Source organism: Peromyscus eremicus, chromosome 6, assembly GCF_949786415.1.
Source record: "Peromyscus eremicus chromosome 6, PerEre_H2_v1, whole genome shotgun sequence".
NCBI classification, from domain to species: Eukaryota; Metazoa; Chordata; class Mammalia; order Rodentia; family Cricetidae; genus Peromyscus; species Peromyscus eremicus.
Window position 1 is genome coordinate 27,460,502 of NC_081421.1, and position 21,416 is coordinate 27,481,917.

Genomic DNA, 21,416 nt, shown 5'->3' on the forward strand with positions numbered 1-21,416 from the left:
TTTACCAGAACCTCCAGAAAATACCTATGGCAGTCAGCAGCCATGAAAACTTACATCATAAATCAGAACAATGTGGCCCTACAGCAGCATGGTCTGTGCTGATATCCAAGGTGCCTGTTACCATCGAGGATTGGGTGGGAGCCCAGGGTCTGGGCCCTCACATGGGGCCAGAGGGACACCCTGCAGCAGGGTGATGCTGATCTGAGTGGCCTACGCTGCCATCCAGGAATATGGTGGCATTGGGCGGGACCTGGGATGCTGCTGAGGGCCATGTCTGGGTCTGTGGTCCTACTGCAGTGGGGTCTGTGTTGATGTCCCGTGGCCCTAGATACTGCCATAGCCGGCCATATGGATGTCCGGCTCTGGGCTGCCACCTGTGGCCATGTTGCCGACCAAGGGCCACGATGATCTGAGTAGACTTCACTGCCACCTGTGTCCGGGGTGTCGACTAGGACTGAGCTGCTGCCAGGGCCATGTCTGGATCCATGGCCCTCCCACAGCCAGGGTCTGTGTTGATGTCAGTGGCTCCTGTTACTACTGAGGGTGGTGCAGATGCCCAGATTACCGGAAGCCATACTGGTGCCTGGGGTCATGCTGCCACCAGGGCCATACAGATTGGGGTAAACTGGGCTGCCACCTGGGGCCACAGTGGCATTCATGCCCAGGCATGGGCTGCAGCCATGGGCCATGTCTGGGTCCATGGCCCTACTGCACCAGGGTCTGTGCTGATATTCATGGCTCCTGATACCATTGAAGGCCACGCGGATGCACGAGGTCTGGGCAGTCACCTGGGTCCATGTTGTCCAAGGGCCACCTTGCAGCCAGGGCGATGCCAATCTGAGGGGCCTGTGCAGTCACTCGGGGCCACAGTGATATCTAGGCCCAAGAGGCTGCTGAGGACCATGTCTGGGTTCTACCACAGCTGGGGTCTATGTTGATGTCCATGGCCCAGGTTCTCACGAAAGACCAAAAGGGTGGCTGGCTTCTGGGTAACCACCTATAACCATGTTGGGGCTTCAAGGGCCCTGCAGCTTCTAGGGCCTTGCCGATCTGAGTGGCCTGCGCTGCCCCGTAGCCATGGAGTCGTCCAAGGGCCAGGTTACTGCGCAGGGCCACCTCTGGGTCCATGGCCCCACAGCAACTGGGGTCTGTGTTGATGTCCTTTACCACTGAAGGCAATGCAGATGCCTGGGACATGGGCCAACACCTGAGGTCCCGTTGGTTCCCGAGGATCATGCTGCTGTAGGGGCCAAACAGATCGGTATACCCGGGGGCATATTGACATCCCGGCCAAACTATAGCTGGGACCATGACTGGATCCATGGCCCTACAGCAGCCAGGGTCTGTGCTGAGGTTCGTGGCTCCAGTTACCATTGACTGCTTAGGGTCACTACCACCACCTGGGACCATGATGGAGTCCAGGGACCATGCTGTTGCTGGACCCATGCTTATCTGGGCCCAAGCTGCTGCTGGCTCCGTGGTCCTGCCACAGTTGTATTGATGTCCACTGCCTGTGCTACCACAGGGGCCCATGTGATCCATGTATCGAACCATGAGTTTAAGTACCGAAGGCCTTGCTGAGCGGGCCCGGCCCCTCACTGGCCCAGGAAAAGTTGATCCCATCTCTCACCAGCCCTGGGATAATGGACTCCAATGACTCTGGCATAGGAAAGCTGGCCCCACCCCTAATAAGAGAGCTGCTGCCCTCCCAACCCTCACCCTCATACTTAGAAAGGCTGTCCCTACCCCTCACCATGGGTGCGGGAGAGTTGGCCCTCCCACACTTGGGAAAGCAGGCCCCTCCCCTCCCCATGGGCCTAGGCGAGTTGGCCCCACCCCTCACTGGAGGGGGTGGTCCCAGAGGCCTGGACTGATCAATTCAGCAGCCACCCAGGCACATATCCAGGGCTTTGAGGTAGTAGCACACCCCAACATCTACCATTGCCATCTATGACTTGCTGGAATGTGTGAAGGAACTGGGCCTGCAGAGCCATGACCTAGGGTCTACATGGCTCAGGGCAACAGTAGGAAGTCCAGGGAGTTTCTGTGGGGGTCTAGTGTTGATGGTGTGCCTGAGGCCAGAGGCCTTGAACTTGACCAACAACACATTCATTACACAATGAACATTTGCAAGAAAAGCTGTTTGGACAAAAGGATGATACAAAGCAGCTCCCAGGGCCACTAAGACAAATGAAGAGGTGATGGAGAGGCAAAGATGGAGGAGCCAAGTGTCTGGGGGTTGGTTTGTCTGTTTCTTGTTGGTTTTTTGTTTTCTTTTGTTTTGTTTTTTGAGGCAGAGTTTCTCTATGTAACTTTAGAGCCTGTCCTGGAACTCCCTCTGTAGACCAGGCTGGCCTCTAACTCACAGAGATCCTCCTGCCTCTGCCTCCCAAGCGCTGGGACTTAAGGCATGTGCCACCACTGCCCGGCTTGTTGGTTTGTGTTAATAGAAGTTGATATTCGTATTTGTATTTTTTATTTTTATTTTTATTTTTCTTATATTTTTTTAAATCTTTATCTTATTTTTATTATTTCTTTTTTAGTTTGCCTGTAGGGGGAACATTACAAGTGTGAGGAGTGGATGTGGAGGGATTGGGAGATAGATGAGATTGGGGTGCACGATATGAAATTCCCAAAGAACCAACTACAAAAAATTATGTTAAAAAAAATCAGAACAATCTCAAATACATAACCGAATGATATACGCAGGGCTTTTGAAGGGGAAAAAACACAGCAAACATAAAAGCAGAAAACAGACAGCAACAAATAATAAAGATCAGGACATAAATTAATAGAGACCCAAAAATAATACATAGAATCGATTGAACAAATAATAAAGATCAGGACATAAATATAGAGACCCAAAAATAATACACAGAATCGACTGAACAAATAATAAAGATGAGGACATAAATTAATAGAGACCCAAAAAATAATACATAGAATCAATTGAACAAATAATAAAGATCAGGACATAAATATAGAGACCCAAAAATAATACATAGAATTGACTAAACAAATAATAAAGATCAGGGCATAAATTAATAGAGACCCAAAAAATAATACATTGAATCGACTGAACAAATAATAAAGATCAGGACAATAGAGACCCAAAAAATAATACATAGAATCAATTGAACAAAAAGTTGATTCTCAGAAAAAATAAAGAAGATTGACAAGCTCTAGCCAAACTAACCAAAAGACTCAAATTAATAAAGCTGAGATAGAAAAAAGCATTGTTTTTAAAGGCTCCAGTAGAAATGCAGAGGATAATTAGAGAATACTTTGAAACACACACTCAGAAAAGTTGGAAAACGTAGAAGAAATGGCTAACTGGACACATCTGACCTAACCAAATGAAATCAAGAAGACATAACAACTTCACCACAGACTGGAGCAGTGATAAAAGAAGAGCTTAGGACTGGACAGACTCACTGCTTGAGTCTATCAAACCTCTAAGGAAGGGCTACCCTCCACTCTTAAAATCCGTTCACGGAATGGAAAAGGAAGCCAGTGCTATCCTGATGGCCATACCAGATAAGGACACAACAAACGAAGATTACAGACCGCTTTCCCTGATGAACACAGACACAAAAATCCCCAACAAAATACGTGTATACCAAATTAAGGACACATAAGATCAGATACCATCACCAAGTTGGTTCCATCCCAAGCATGCAATATTGGTTCAACACACACAAATTATTAACTATAATACAATATATAAGTAGAATTAAGGGCAGAAATCACATGATTATCTCAATAGATGCAAAAAAGGACTTCATCAAAGTTCAACACACCTTGAAGATAAAAGCCTTAAGGAGACAAGAAACAGAAGAAACGTATCTCAACATAAAGCCTGTAAATGGGGTCTGTGAAGACGGCTCAGTGGATGTTTGCCATGCAAGTACAAGGACCTGAATTTTAGGACCCAGCACCTACATTAAGAAAATAAACAAGGGCTGGAGAGATGGTTCAGTGGTTAAGAGCACTGGCTATTCTTCCAAGAGACCCAGGTTCAATTCCCAGCGCCCACATGGCAGCTCACAAGTGTCTAGTAACTCCAGTTTCAGGGGATCCAACACCCTCATACAGACATACAGGCAGGTAAAACACCAATGCTAATGAAATAAGAATAAATAGATATTAAAAGAAAAACAAACAAACAAACAAAAGCCAGGCAGTGGAGGTGCACTCCTTTAATCCCAGCACTTGGGAGGCAGAGGCAGGCGGATCTCTTGAGTTCGAGGCCAGCCTGGTCTACAGAGCGAGTTCAGGACAGCTAGGGCTACACAGAGAAATACTATCTTGAGAAGAAAATCAAAAAACCTGAGCATGGCAGCAAGCACCTGTAACTGCAGGGTCATGGAGATGGGGACCAAGGAGAGAGAGGCAGAAGGGTCCAAGGGTTCGCTGCCTAGCCAAAAAGGCAAGCCCCAGGTTCAGTAAGACCCAGTCTCAAAAATGAGGAGGAGAGCAATCAAGGAGGATAATCAACATCATCAGCTCCACGTGCACATGCATAGGTAGGAACACCCTCATATACACACACTTACACATACACCACACACACAAATAAGAAAAGAGGGAGGGCTGTATATGACTAACCTATAGCCAATGTTAAACTAAATGGGGAAAAACTGAGAGCATTTTCTAAAAGGAAAAGCACGACAAACATGCCCACTCTCACCGTTCCTACTCAACAGTATTCAATCTTTAAGCCAGAGCCTAAGACGGAAAAGTGACAGACAGGAAAGCAGAGTCAACATCCTATCATGATAGCATTCTCACAGCAAAGCAGGAGGACTGAAAAAACAATCAGTAGTTTTTCCATATACCAGTGAACTTGCCCAGAAATAAATCTGTAGGGAAAAAAAAATCCCATTCACAGTAGCTTCTAAATAAATAACTAAATAATCCTGAGAAAAATTTAAGTGAAAGACTTTACAGCAGAAACGAAGGCCCTGAAGATGACGTGAGAAGATGGAAGGGCCTTCCATTTCATGGGTTGGCAGAATTAATAAAGAGAAGAAAGATGGCTATACTACCAAAATCACCTCTAGATTCAACAGAATTCCCACCGATTCCAGTTACATTTCTTCATACAACTAGAAATAACAATCCTGAAGTTCCTATGGAAACACAAAATCCTGCAGACAGAGAGATGATGGAGGTACGACAGCACCTGTCCAAGTTATATACCAAGGAGCCACAGTAACAAAACCCCACGCACATCAGCAGGACACCACAGAGAACACAAAGAAGCTCACACAGCACTGCCACCTAATTCTTGACAAAAGGGTCAAAAGCACACAGTAGGAGAGGATAGCCTCTTTAACAAATGGTGCTGGGCCTAAGGCTCAAGGAACGCCACAGGAGGAGGCAGGGGGGACGATACTAAGATCCAGAGGACCGGAGCTACTGTGAGCCTGTTTCCTAGAAATGACAGGGAAGCTGAGCCCACCACACCTGCAATAACACGGCTGACCGAACAAGTCCTAAGAACCCCACCAACAGACATGCTGACGTGGAGGAGGGGTACCTTGCCGAACCCACTGAAGACAGAACTACAGGCAATTAAGGACTGCTGAGACGGTAAAATGAAGTCTTCCCAAGGATGAGCCCTAATTGGTTATCCCAAACAAAGTGGTCAGCCCTGAACCCATATACATACAAGGAACACTAAACAGATGCAGCAGGTTCTGTTTGCATAGTCAGGCATTCATATACGCTGAGCCCTGCATATGTGTGTGTTCCTGTGTGAGTGTGCGTGTGTACAGTAACGAAGAAAAGAGATCATGGATTTGAGAAGGAGCACGAGGTGAGGGAAACAGTAGTGGGTGGAGGGAGTAAAGAGAAGGGGGATAGATGATGTAATTATACTGTAATTTAAAAATAAAATTTTAAAAATGGTGCTGGGAAAACTGGTTTCCACATTTAGTATACAGTAATATATAGTACATAGTAGAAAACTAAAATAAGATCCCTATCTGTAATTCTGCCTAAAAATCAATTGAAAATGGAGACCAGTGAGATGGTTCAGCAAGTAAAAGGGCTTGCTGAAAGTCTGAGGGCCTGAATTCGATCCTCAGAACCCACATGGTAAAGAGAACTAACTCCTAAAAGTTGTCTGCTGACCTTCACACATCCACCAAAGCATGTGTGCCCCCTACACACACACACACACACACACACACACACACACACACACACACACACGCTGCATAGACAAAAAATAAATGTAATCATTTTGAAATTAATTCAAAATGGATCAAATACCTTAATGGCAGACCTGAAACTCTGGAAATGCTACAGAAAAAGACTTCAAAATATAGGCAAAGCAAGGACTTTCTGAAACAGACTCCAATAACATAGGAATAATCCCAAGAAATGATAAGCAGGAATACATGAAATTAAAAACCTCCTCTTCAGCAAAGGAAACAATCGCCAGAGTAAAGACAGCCCACAGAACAGGGAAAAACAACTTTGCTGTTTGTTGACAACACATCGGTCAGGAGAGTAATATCTAGAACACGGAAGGAACAACAAAAATTTAAACTTCAAGAAAATCACCCCATCAATAAATGGGCTAATGAACTGAACAGACAGCTCTCAGGAGAAATCAGAATGACCAATAAATTCATGGAAAGTGTGCAACATGCTCAGCCATCAGGAAAATGAAAACTACTTTGAGATCCCAGGCACCCCAGTCAGCATGGCCACCATCAAGAAAACAAGCACAGGGCCGGAGAGATGCTCAGTGGTGAAGAGCCCTTGTTGATCTTGCAGAGGTCCTGGGTTTGGGTCTCAGCACCCACACGGTTCCAGGGGATCTGACAACCTCTTCTGACCTCCATGGGCTCATGCAGGCAAAACACTCACACACATAAAATACAAATAAATAAATTACCCAGCATTCAGCAGGCAGAGGAAGGGTGGACCTCTGTGAATTCAAAGCCAGCCTGAGCTATAGAGCAAGTTCCAGGACAGCCACAGCTACAAAGAGAAACCCTGTCTCAAAAAACAAAACAACAACAAATTAACTAATTAAAAAAAACAAGCAACAACAAACTGTCAGGGTGTGGGGAAGAAGAAGCCTTACACTAGTGGGACCATCGACTGGTGTGCTGCCATGAATATCCATGGGTGTGCTCCTCAACAACTCAAAAGCCAACTACCACAAGTGGGTACGGACCTAAAGGAGTGCAAGTCAGCACACCGCAGAGACAGCTGCTGTGGGATGGTCTGTATGTCAAATGTGTTGCTGATTGGTCAATAAATAAATCACTGATTGGCCAGTGGCCAGGCAGGAAGTATAGGCGGGACTAACAGAGAGGAGAATGGAGAGAACAGGAAGCTGGGTGAGAGAGACACTGCCAGCCGCCACCATGACAAGACGCATGTGAAGATGCCGGTAAGCCACGAGCCATGTGGCAAGGTATAGATTAATAGAAATGGATTAATTTAAGCTGTAAGAACAGTTAGCAAGAAGCCTGCCACGGCCATACAGTTTGTAACCAATATAAGTCTCTCTGTTTATTTGGTTGGGTCTGAGTGGCTGTGGGACTGGTGGGTGTCAGATTTGTCCTGACTGTGGGCCAGGCAGGAAAACTCTAGCTACAGACAGCAGCACATACATGTTCACTAGTGCAACACTTACAGTTGTTATGAGTCAGAAAAAGGGAGGGAGGGAGGGGAGGGAGGGAGGGAGGGAGGGAGGGAAGCAGCCCAGGTGTCCATTGTCTTAGTGTTCTACTGCTGTGAAGAGACACCATGGTCACGGCAACTCTAATACAGAAACATTTAATTGGGGCTGGCTTACAGCTTCAGAGGTTTAGTCCATCAACATCATGGTGGAAAGCAAGACAAGATGCAGGCAGACATGGTGCTGGAGAAGGAGCTGAGAATTCTACATCCTAATCCACAGGCAGCAGGAAGAGACGGACACTGGGCCTGGCTTGAGCTTCTGAAACCCCAAAGCCTACCCCCAGTGACACACTTCCTCCAACAAAGCCACACACCAACCTTTCAAGTAGCACCACTCCCTAATGACAGAGCATTTAAATATTTGAACCTATGGGGCCAATTTTATTTAAACCACAACATCCATCAACAAATGAATGAATAAAGAAAACATGGTACATAGACATAATGGAATTTTACTCAGCCATACAGAAAAAGGAAGACATAACACCTGCAGGAAAACAGACAGAACTGGAAATCACTGTTGAGTGAAGTAAGTCAGACTCAGACAAACACCTCATCATTTCTCTCATATGAAGACTGTTTTTTAATCTATTTATGTCTATGGAGTGGTGTGTGTCATGAAAGTAGAGAGCGGACCAGGAGAGAGAAGGCAGTGGCTCAAGGAGGGGACAGCAGGAGGGGACAGCAGGGGGGGACAGCAGGAGAGGACAGCAGGAGAGGGAAGGGGACAGCAGGAGAGGACAGCAGGAGAGGACAGCAGGAGGGGACAGCAGGAGGGGACAGCAGGAGGGGACAGCAGGAGGGGACGGCAGGAGAGGGGAAGGGGAACGGCAGAGGGCAGTGGGGAGGCAATGAGGAAGAATGACATATTTATAGGAAAATGCCATAATGGATCAATTCTGTTAAATCTTAATTTTAAAAATGATGTAAATAATCTGGAGAGAAGGCTTGGTGGTTAAGAGTACCAGTTGCTCTTCTCTAAAGGACCAGGATTCAGTTCCTAGCACCCACATGGTGGCTCACAACCTGTAACTCCAATGCCAGGGGTCTACCACACTCTGCTGACTTCCACGGACACCAGACATGAACATGAGACATATATATATATACATGGAGGCATACATCATGCACACAAAATAAAAAAATCTTTAAATAGCCGGGCGGTGGTAGCTCATGCCTTTAATCCCAGCACTTGGGAGGCAGAGGCAGGTGGATCTCTGTGAGTTAGAGGCCAGCCTGGTCTACAGAGTGAGATCCAGGAAAGGCGCAAAGCTACACAGAGAAACCCTGTCTCCAAAAACAAACAAACAAACAAACAAACAAAAACAACAACAAAAAAGACCTGAGGAGATCCAGATGTGCCGGCTCTCTTGGTTCCTAGATCCTGATGCTGGAGTTAGACCGAGCAGAGTTCTGCACTCCACCTCTCCCGAACCCTGTAACCTATCCCTTTACTTGTAAGTTACCCCACGAAATAAACCTCTCTTAAAAAAAAAAAAAAAAAAAAAAAAGCAACAACGGTGAAATTTAAAAATAGACAAAAAAAGCACAAAGTCAGCAAGCACATAAAAGGAAGAATTCTTTGAAAGTTACGCCCAACTTTGTATTGGTGTTTACTAAGCCTCAATCTTACCTATAAAGTGAAAATAATGTCAAACCTCCCTGAGCACTGTTGCGAACATTAAAAAAAAATAAGTACAATATAACCACAATTCCTGAAACTGTAATATGTTAACATTTTAAAAAGTAGCTGATGAAATTTCTCACTACTAATTATTTTATTAAGAGAAAAGCATTGCTCTAGTCCAACACTGTCCCAGCCAAATAGTTAAGAAAAATAAGATGAGGAAGAGCAGCAAAACAGTCAGTCAGATGAATGACATCATCCTCCAGACTCCAGGACAGGTAACCAAGAAACGATTATTAATAAATGGCAGTTCCGTTTAAACATACAAAAGCTGGTAGTATCCAGCCATGGCAGTGCACCTCTTTTATTTATTTATTTATTTGTTTGTTTGTTTGTTTATTTATTTATTTATTTATTTATTTATTTATTTATTTATTTATTTATTTATTATGTATACAGTGTTCTGTCTGCATGTGTCCCTGCAGGCCATAAAAGGGCACCAGATCTCATTACAGATGGTTGTGAGCCACCATGTGGGTGCTGGGAATTGAACTCAGGACCTCTGGAAGAGCAGCAAGTGCTCTTAACCACTGAGCCATCTCTCCAGCTCCTAAATAATCTTTTTTGTTGTTGTTGTTGGTTTTTCGAGACAGAGTTTCTCCATGTAGTTTTGGTGCCTGTCCTGGATCTTGTTCTGCAGACCAGGCTGGTAGTGCACCTGTTTAATTCCAGCAGATCTCTATGAGTTTGAGGCCAGCCTGGTCTACATAGTGGGTTCCAGGCCAGCCAGGCTGCACAGCGCGACCCTATCTTTAAAAAACAACAAAAAGAGCAGGGACATAAAGCTGAGCACAATGGCAAGCCCTGTAATTCTGGTTGCTAGGGAAGTTGAGGCAAGAGAATTACTTGAGGCTACGAATACTACACCAGTCAAGGCAACACAGAAAGACTCCAACTAAAATAAAAAAAGGATACAGTAAGCCTATGAGAAAGATACGGTTTGAATCTGAAATGTCCCCCACAGGTTCACTGTTTGAATGTTTAGCACACAGCTGCAGGCACTGTTTTGTAAGGTTCTGGAAACACTGGAAGGTGAGGCCTAGCCAGAGTAAGCAGGTCACAGTGAGCCGGTGCTTCTTGGTCCACTGTAATGTCAATAGCTGTCCTTTGCCTCAAGCATCTGCCACTATGATGTCTTAATCAAGTACATGGGGCCAAGAAATGATGTGCTGAACCCTCTGAGACCATGAGCTGACACAACTCCTTCCTTGTTTCCGTCAGACTATTATGAGAGCACCCTGAGACCATGAGCCAACGTAACTCCTTCCTGAAGTTGTATCCATCAGATTATTATGAGAGGACCACTGAGAGCATGAGCCGACACAACTCCTTAAGATATTTGTCACAGTAATGCAAAATAAGAGGAAATAAAAGTTCTCATTTGTGAAAGCAAGAAATCCTTGGTAAAATGCACAATATTCAACCAAAACAAAAACCCTGGGAACAGAAGATTAAATAAATAAGACTTCCGCAAAGCACATCAAACTATATCCTGTAATAACCAAGTTGTGGCATGTACTAAGCAGATCTCTCCCCAAATCAATGGCACAGAACGGTTATCTATGCACAATGTGAGAAATACAGTATGTAACAGTTATTTCAAACCAGTAGTGAAAGACTTGCTGTGGATATCTGTATGCTGTGAATGTGTTGCTCTGATTGGTTAATAAATAAAGTGCTGACTGGCCAGTAGCCAGGCAGGGAGTATAGGCAGGACAAAGAGAGAGGAGAATTCTGGGAAGTGGGAGACTGAGTCAGGAGACACTGCCAGCTGCCACCATGAGAAGTAAAATGTAAAGTACCAGTAAGCCACGAACCACGTGGCAACTTATAGATTAATAGAAATGGGTTAATTTAAGATATAAGAACTAGATAGTAAGAAGCCTGCCACAGCCATACAGTTTATAATATAAGTCTCTATGTGTTTATTTGGGTCTGAGTGGCTGCGGGCCTAGGCGGGACTGGAGATAACTCCAGCTACAAGACCTCTTTCAAAAAATGTTAGTAGAATTTTAAAACATAAGTTGTATCACAAAACTACTGATGACTATACCCCAAAATATAATATTGAGAAGATGATTACTTAAAACCTGCACAATACAAAGCTGTAGACTACTTGTAAATGAGAAGTGCATCTACTTAAGACAACAAACCAAGAAGCCACATATAAGGGGGGGGGGGTGGAGAACAGATTTAATTACACAAAACTAAAAATCTTCAGATAAACAACAGACTGAGAATTGCCTAGCAACTTTAACAGACAAAATGCCAATGTTCCATCAACAAATTAGAAGGGAAAACAGGTTGGAAAACCAGCTACTTGGTGAAATGGTTGCCTGGCATGCAAGAGACCCTAGGTTAGAGCACCAGCATGACATAAAACCAGAGTGTGGTGGCACACACCAGTTATTCCACCTCTAGGGAGATACAGGTAGGAAAACCACAAGCTCAAGGCCACCCTCTGCTACAGAGTAAGCTAGGTGCCAGGTTGGGCTACATGAGATGCTGTGTAAGAAAAGAAGGGGCCAAGGGAAGGAGAGAGCTGTGAAGGGAGAGAGGGAGGGAGGGAAGGAAGGAAGGAGAGAGAACACACAGAAAAATGTGTTCCCAAACATCTTGTAATCCCAGCACTCAGGCGGAACAGCCTGGAGGATGGAGAGTTCAAGGCCAGCCTCAGTTATCAGTGAGTTTGAGGCCAGCCAATTACCCAGAGACTATCAGAGGGGAGGAGCAGGCACTGGGGAGAATCTTCTGAACAGCTGTTTCCTTCGGTTTCTCCTTCAGCCCCTCAGTGTGCATGTGCTTCTCGGGCCTCACCAATTTCTCCAACTCCTCAGCTTCAGTCCTCAGTGCCAACAAGCCATTCATCCATCTCAGTGTTACCAAAGTCAAGACTTGGGAGGGTTCTTTTCTCTTTGGCCACACTATAGGCCAACTACCCATGAATCTGGATCCCACTCCACCATTCCCACCTCTTTTTTTTTTTTTTTTTTTGAGACAGGGTCTGACACATTCCAAGCTATGACTATGTAGCCCAGGATGAGTTTGAGGAGTCCTAATCGCCCTGCTTACTAAATACTGGGATTACAGACAAGCACCACTACACTTGGTTTAATGTAGTGCTTGGATCGAACCCAGGTCTTTGTGCACACTAGGCAAGAACTCTACCAGCTGAACTACATCCTCAGCTCGAATGTTGAAAAGTACACAGCTAAAACAATTTTGCAATACTCTTAAAAACAAGACCTGACGGGACTTGTTCACAGTAAGGGGAAAAAATGCAAACAGCTCTACATTCCAAATGTGCAGAGTCAATCCTGAGCTGTGGACATAGCTCAGGAGGAGGGCGGCTCCAAGAACTGGTATGATCCCCTGCACTGCCGAAAAGAGTTAATATGCACTGAAGGAATCCTCTGGACGGTAATCACCAGTCAACAACAATGGCTTAAAAGGTGCTTTCTACAAGCTTTCTGCCAACTCCTGTACGCATACAATGTAAAGAAATGAGTAGCCCAGACATTACCTGGTTAAATTCTATTCCACAAGTACCTTTATATAAGGATAAGCACACAATGGCAATCTATCACTAACCAAAAAAACCTGTTTCTCTTCCTCCAACAGCACTATGTAACAATTGAAAAGGGCCACTGACTGAAGAGTTCCCATGTTGGGGAAAGGGGGTGCAGACCACAAGACAAGCACTCTTAGTCGGTCTCCAGTCAAACCAGATGGTCAGTGCTTTAAAAGTTAGAAAAATCTCCTACTTTTAAAAACTAGGAAAAAGTCAAATTGCATGCCTCTTCTGTCTAGGAAGACGTGCTTTCCCCCAAAATCAAACCTAACAGACTAGTACACCGGATCCGTGCTTGAAAGGAGAGGGAAATTCACTCACTGAAGACATTCATGGATTCAACCTTCACTGGAAAGTCACACTGTTAGGACGAAGCAGCATGAAGCTGCACAACAGAGGTCTTTCAACGCGAATGAAAGGAAAGTTTTCTTGTTGCTGAGACAAAGTTTCACGTACCCAGGCATCCAAAGTGAAGACCACCTCACTCTCCGACCCTCCTACTTTGACCTCCTAAGTGGTGGGTCACAGTGTCCCACAGGACAGGTCTATGCAGTGCTGGGGATGGACCCGATGGCCTCATGCACAGTAGGCAAGCACTCCACCAACTGAGTAGTTTATCCCCAGCCCCCCGGAACACTTTCAAATGCAAACCCTCCTTTATTTCCCAATAGAAGGGAAAGGAGTCTATTTTCTAATCATGTATGGGATTTGCTCTCCAACTTATTTATTAACTATCCTTGCTAGTGACTCATTTTGGCCTCATCGATGTTAATAAGCAGCTGTCTGTAATATAACCACCAGTTTATTGTTAATAAACATATAATCTTAATGGCTGACTCAGAGAACAGAAAATGGTACAGTTTAGAGTACTGAGGTTGTCCTTAGAGGAAGCTTGGGGAAAAAAGTAGTATTAGGATGTTTCTATTGATTATAAAGCACTAAAGACATGCAGTTAGTTGTGTCTTTAGTAAAATTTCCTAAATTTTAAAAGATAATATTAATTAGAATGGCTTCAAGAAATTTTAATCAGAAAAATCATATATCCATATTCTCGTTCTCTTTTTTAATAATTGGAGCACTAAATAAAGAAAATCCCTACAGAATACCTGTGTTTCTAGAGTCAACACACTGATTCTTTCCAAAGAAATTTTGGAAATTATTTACATGACATGCCTATTTGCACTTGTCAAACTAATAAAAATATGGGGAAAATGAAAAAGCATCAATCCCTTGCTCTTTCACTGAGTCACTGGAGGTGAGGTATAGTAAGTAAAAACTAAAACAACAGCTAAACAACCAAAATCTGAGAGACGCACAAGACAGGAGACGGAAGGTATATAGTTAGAAAACTATAGGCAGGATGGTGGTGGCGCACGCCTTGAATCCCAGCACTCTGGAGGCAGAGCCAGGCGAATCTCTGTTAGTTCGAGGCCAGCCTGGGCTACAGAGTGAGAACCAGGACAGGCACCAAAGATACATGAAAAAAACCTTGTCTTGAAAAACCAAAAAAGAAAATTAAATACACTATAATTTTCATCTTTCAGTGGAAGTAATCAATAAATACTATCTAAAGATGGTACCTCAAGAAACATAAATGCAACTCTTCTGAGATTTATTTCTATTTATGTATATGTGTGTGTGTCACATGTATGGGGATGCCATAGTGGCCAGAAGAGGGTATGGGGTCCCATGGAACTAGAGTTACAGGAAATTGTGAGCCACCTGATCCAGGTACTTCAAACCCAATTTGGGTCCTCTGGAAGAACAGCAAGTGTTCTTAGTGGCTGAGCCAGCTCTCCAGCCCTACACACGCAACTTTTGGAACAATAGTGCAACCTTCAGAAGAACCACAAATTAACCATCAACAGTAGAGCCTGTGGAGAATGGACAGTGAAAAGCCACACTTTATTTTACACCTGGTCACAATATGTGCTTTCCTATTATGTGCACAGATTCATATTGACTCGTTTGTTAACCAGTTTCAATAATCAGTTTCTTTAAAATCCACTGTATTTCACCTCTACACCTTAAATAGCCATGAACTAACTGTCAGCTTTGAAAATGGAACCCACTCTAAAGCAGTAGTTCTCAACCTGTGGGTCACAATCCCTTTGGAGGTCAAAGGGCCCTTTCACAGGGGTCATATAAGACCATGGGAAAACACAGATATTTACATTATAATGGATAACAATAGCAAAATTACAGTTGTGAAGTAGCAATGAAAATAATTTTATGGTTGGGGATCACCACAGAAGGAACTGTATTAAAGGGACAATGCATTAGGAAGGGTGAGAACCAGTGTTCTAAAGTAAAGTATCTCTCAAATTATCAAAAGTTGTGTGGTTTGCTCATGGAAGGAGGGCTGTGATTCTTTCAATCTTGCAAAGTTTGTTCACGGCTGACCATGAACCAAAATGGCTAAAGCTGTCATTACAACAACTATCAACTTTTTTAAAAAATTCAAAGAAAAAGTAAAGAAAAATGTATTTGGGAGGATTGTTTTAAAGTCAAAACCTCTCTTACCTGTGCTTTAAGTAAAAGCAACAATGTCTACTATAAGTCCTACAAATTAGTCCTGAAGTCAGTCGACATTACAGAGGCTGAATGATAGCAAGCCTAAGGCCTTGAGCATTAAGACATGTGGAGCTCCAGTTCTCTTTGAAACTTAAACAGGAAAGCAATCTGGAGGTCTGATATCTGCACTGATTCCCTCAGGAATGTAAAAGCACGCACAGCACTTTTAACCTTGTGGTACTTGAAGTTTTTAAAAACAATTTATTTCTGCCTAGACAAGCAGTTGGGTTTTCTGTTAATCCCTACTCTCCAGTCTCTACGCTCACGCTGGCCTTTCACCTCCTAAATGATCTCAAGCCACAAACCGAATTCAAAGGAAGGGAAGAACTTTACGATAAGTCATGATAGAAAATTATTTAACACAATGATCCAGAACTGGATTACTTTTGGCAGCCACATTAGTTTAGACGTTTGGTAATCAAGTAGTAAAGAAGATTTAAAGCTCTGTCGTCGCACCTTTCCGTATCTCGCCCTAACTAAGGGCTTCCAAAACGTGGATCAGCACACTTACCACTGAACTCTGACCATATCTAAGGAGCCAGTGCTTTAAAAAAGCAGCGACTTTAGTATTAAGTTTAACTACTATACTGGCTATACGACCGTAGTCCGGACTCACTTCATCAACTCTCCCACGGCGAAGGACAGATATAAATCTGATTTACAAAACCGGAGGCTTCAGGCCTGTCGGTGATGAAAAGACCCAGCTAACCGGCGCAGCCCAGGCTCCCGAACCCACAGCGGTGGGCGAACAGAGGCTCCCCTCGAAACCCTCAATCCACCCAGCCCCGAAACAGTCGCAGATCTCTCCGTCAGCTGATCTGTTCTCCCCTTCGGGTGCACCTACTCTTCTCCGCCGACTCCGAGGCGACCTACACTCATCCGTCCCGGGTGCCACCAACCGCGCCCCTCGCCGCCCCCACGATGGCTCGGGCCGCGCCGCCAAGACCCTTGCCCGCCAGCCCGAGCCGAGCCCGCCCACGCCCCGCGCGGCCACTCACCCGCGGTAGTAGGCTTTCACCCGGACCTGGTGGGAATGGTCCCCGCCGCCGCCGCCCGCGACCGTGTGGGACATAGTGCTGCTGTCCCTCTGGGTCGGCATCTCCTCACTCCCCCGCCTCGCCGCCGGAGGCCGAGGGGGCCGGGGCAGGGCCGGACGCCGCGACGGACTCGGCCGTCGGGATCCCGCGGCCGCCCGCCTCGCCGACGCGCCCGCCTAGCCCGCGGCGCCGAGCGAAGGGTCGCCTCGCCGCCACAGCCCGAACCCCGACGCTCCTCCCGCCGCGCCGCACAACACGCCTCCCGCCGCGGCCCCTCCCACCACGCTGGCTCCCAAGGCCGCATTCCGCGGCAGGGCGGGCGCAGGAGCTGCGGAGCCCCGGCGCTCTCATCCTCACGGGGGGGGGAGAGGGTGGCAGCGGGAGCGGGATCCGCCGGCCTACCCCAAGACGCTCTGAAATGGGGGAGCTCTTAGAAAATCTCTCACAAAATTCTAAAATGCAGCCTGTAAATGGAAATGTTCCCATAAAAGAACCTACGAGGCACACATGCTTAGGGTTGATCCCCCCCATTCTTGTACTTGGTCGCGTCCGCGCCTAGCCCGCTATGCTTCCTGGATGGATTTGCTGCGCGGGTTTCTGGGATTTGGAGTCCCGGTGGAATTCTGGGACTTGTTTCTTAAAGTATAGGGAGCCGCGTTTACTGACTCTATCTCGTGTTTCCCGGGATTGTAGGCATGGAAATCCTGAAAACAGCTTGAGTATCTGAGGGCACTGGAAACTTGGCTTCTTCACGATTTAGATTCTGTTTTCAGGTAAATTCTTCATGCCAATTTCATCGGTCACTGAAATTAAACAGTCCCATTTTGGGGAACAAAATTTGATAACCTGCTCAAGACACTCTTTTTATTTTTATTTTTTCGAAACAGAGTTTCTCTGTGTAACTTTAGCTGTCCTGGAACTAGCTCTGTAGACCAGGCTGGCCCCGAACTCACAGAGATTCACCTGCCTCTGCCTCCTGAGTGCTGGGATTAAAGGTGTGCGCCACCCCCGCCCAGCTCATTCTTATATGGAGAGAATATAATAACATAGGTAGCAAAAGTATTAATGAATGCAACGAAAGAAGAAACTCAGCTGGGAGATATCACAGAAGAGACTTCTTCAGAACCCTATACCCAAGCCCCCTATATACTGCCATTCTATGGACCCAGTGATTACTTAACTAGCTTCTCATTAGTATTTGTTTTACTGACTCTAGCTAACCGAGAATTAAAAATAATCAGTCCTTGCAACTTACTTTTAGACTTCAAGTCTTGCCTGTGTCACTTAACTTACTACACTTCATGTAGCTTGAATCCAGCCACCCGGTCAGCCCGAACAGCAAGCAACACATGCAAAAAGTTGAAATAATCAAAGATACGGCTTTCTTTATAATCATAAATTAGGCTTGGGTGCTTAACTCATCAGAGCTACTATGTATGACACGCCACAAATTAGGAGTATATGAAATTTCCCATTAAATAACATACCTTTTTTGACAGAGAGAGACCTGTATCGTCATGTTAAATATGGATCGATTGCTTTCAACTGTAAATTATAGCTAAAATAAGATGGTCAATTTCTTAATTATGATCTTATTTGTGTGTACCACATGTGTGCCTGGTTCCTGCAGAGGCCAGAAGAGGGCGTCAGATCCCCTGGAACTGGAGCGACGGATGGTCCTGAGCTGCCGTTGGGCACTGGGAATCCAACCTAGGTTCCGAGGAAGAGTAATCAGTGCCTATAACTACCAAGCCATCTCTCCAGCCCAAGATGGTCAACTTTTAATTGGATTACTGAAAAAATTTTATGCTTTATAGTAAATTTGGAATTATATAATGCTCTAGAAAAATTAACTATGACATATAAGAAGAAATATTTATAAAGAAATAGATAATTCACAGAAAATTACTTTTTTTTTTTTTTTTTTTAGTTCTTCATCCTTAGGACTTTTGAAAAATCTGTCATTGTTGGCTTCATAACATGGTTTTTAAAAGTGGCCATTGTTAGCTGGGCAGTGGTGGCACATACCTTTAATCCCAGCACTCAGAAGGCAGAGGCAGGCTGATCTACAAAGCAAGTTCCAGGACAGCCAGAGCTGTTATGCAGAGAAACTTTATCTCCAAGAACAAAACAACAAAAAAAGATAGCCATTGTTACTCAAGGATTTTAGTACTTATTGTGTAGAATCTCTAACCATAATTCATATAAAAATCACCACACCAAAAACATCCTTTTTTTTTTTTTTTTAAGGTGATAGCTTAAAAAAAATTACAGAAGCTGAAGAAACAGCCCAGTGGTTAAGAGCACTCACTGCTCTTCTAGAGGACCTGGGGTTCGATTCCCAGAACCCATATGGCAGCTATGGTCTGTAACTCTAGTTCCAAGGGATCTGATGCCTTCTGGCCTTTGTGGGTACCAGGCACAGACATGCTACATAACCATGCATGCAGACAAAACAGACATGTACATAAAATAAAATTAAACTTTAAAAAAATCATTGAGTTGCTTTTATTTGGGGTGGGGCACATGTTGAGATCCTAGGACAACTTCTGGAGGAGCTGGTTCTCTCCTTCCACCATATGAGACTTGGGGATTAAACTTGGGTTGTCGACCTCAACAGCAGCTGTCTTTACCAGCTGAGCTATCTTGCCTGCCCAAGGTAACAGCTTTTAGAGCAGGTGCCATATGCCTGGGGGCCTGGCTACTGCAGAGGATGAGGTAGAAGGGTCATTTCAAACTATGAAAAGACCAACTTAGAGGACATGGAGATGGGAGAAGGGTGGAGAGGCAGGGACTAGGAGAGCAGGAAAAATGCTTCCATGGTGATGATCACAAAGAGCATAATATTCAAATTTTGAAATTTTACTGAGCTATACTTTACATACCTTACAAGCCACACATTTAAAGCACATAATTCAAATTTTCAGTATGTTCACAAAGGTGGACAATCTAAATCCAAAATATTTTCATCACTCCCCAAAGAAACAGCGTACCCACTGGCAATTACTTACCATTCTCCTCAACCTCTCAGGACCACTAATACCTTTTGTGCAGCTGTGGATTTTCCTATTCTCTGTGTGTGTATCATATACTATGTAGCTTTTTGTGCCTTTCACTTGGCCTAATATTTTTGAGGCTCATTCACATTGCATCAAGTATCTGTACTTCCTTTATATGGTTAAATAATATTCAACAACAAGGGTATACTACATAAACACTTATATGAACATCTGTGTATTACATTGTCATTTTCTTGATGTTATCATTGGTTTTAATGTTGATGAAATCATAGTAAGTACCTATTCTATTGTTACTGTTGCTTATGCTTTCGATGTGTCTGCACTTTTTAATTCTGTTGGGTGACTCCCTAAGAAGACTCCCTAGTCACATGATCACTATGTTTAATGTCTTGAGGGAATGTTAAGCTGTGTTGCAGAGTGTACAGTTTTACATCCTCACACCTGTAATAATGGTTCCAATTCTCTATACCTTTCCTCACCCTGGTTATTTCCCTCCTTTTTATTGCATTTCATTTATATGTGTGTGTGTGTGTGTGTGTGTGTGTGTGTGTGTGTGTGTATGCTTGTCACATGGAATGGAGTATGGAAGTCAAAGAACAACTCCCTGGAGTTGATTCTCTCCATCTTCTTTGTGGATCCCGGGACTGAACTGGAGCCCTCCAGCTTGGCAATAAACGTCTTCAGTGGGTGAAGCATCTTGGCGGCCTTTCCCTCCCTTCTTTATTATAACTAGTGTAGCAGCTGTGAAGTAGCATCTGCTACGATTTTGAAATGCATCAATAGGATGGCGGTGGTGGCACATGCCTTTAATCCCAGCACTCAAGAGGCAGAGGAAGGAGGATCTCTGTGAGTTTCCAGGCCAGCCGGGTCTACAGAGTGAGTTCAGGACAGCCAAGGCTACACAGAGAAATCCTGTCTCGAAAAACCAAAAATAAATAAATAAATAAATAAATAAATAAATAAATAAATAAATAAAAATGTTGAGTATCTTTTCATGCTTTTCTTGCCCACTTATATATCTTCTTGGGTTCATTCAGATCCTGTAGCCATTTCAAAATCAGATTATCTCTTTTCATTGAATTGTAAGATTTTAAAAAATACATTCTACAATTTTTTCCTTTATTGGATGATTTTCAAATGTTAAATTCGATGCAATTCTCTCATTGTATAAAAGAATTTTTTATTGCATGCAGTATCTTTTCATTTTTTGATGGTATCACAACATAAAACATTTAATGATGAATAGAGTCAGAGTTACCTAGCCATTATTATTGTTGCTTATATATGTTTATAAATATTTCTTTTTTGTGCACAAAAAAGTGTGCGTGAGTGTGGGTACACTCACGCCACAGCTTGTGTGTGGAGACCAGAGGACAACTCTTAGAAACTACTTCATTGGGGTGGAATCTTTCTCTTATTTTTGCTGCTGAGCTTCCTACTCCAGGCTGCTGGCCTTTGAGCTTCCAGGTGATTCTTCTTTCTCCACTTCCCATCTTACTGTAGCAGTGCTAGGTTACAGATATGTGCCACTCCATCCCTCTGGTTCTGGAGATCAAACTCCGACCATCAGGCCTTCAAAGTATGCAATTTTACCCACTGAGCCATCTTACCAACCCAGATTTATTCTTTTCTTTAAAGGGGTGCATAGCTTACATCTGGCATGGTAATTGTAGCACTATTAGGAGGTGTGGCCTTGTTGGAGTAGGTGTGGTCTTGCTGGAGGAATTGTGTCACTGTGAGGGCGGGCTTTGAGAGTCTTACATGCGCAAGCTACACCCAATGTGGCATACAGTCTCCTTCTGCTGCCTGCAGATCAAGAT

At 44.3% G+C, this 21,416-nt stretch overlaps 1 protein-coding gene across 1 annotated transcript in view; it reads right to left on the bottom strand.

Moving 5' to 3' along the window:
- Positions 1-16,678, bottom strand: part of Prkci (protein kinase C iota) — a 60,829-nt gene extending 44,151 nt beyond the window's left edge. Inside the window, exon 1 of the mRNA XM_059265301.1 lies at positions 16,538-16,678. Coding sequence (XP_059121284.1) covers positions 16,538-16,638 — 101 coding nt within the window. The 5' untranslated portion in view covers positions 16,639-16,678. The remainder of the gene's footprint in view (positions 1-16,537) is intronic.
- Between the last annotated feature and the right edge of the window lie 4,738 nt (positions 16,679-21,416).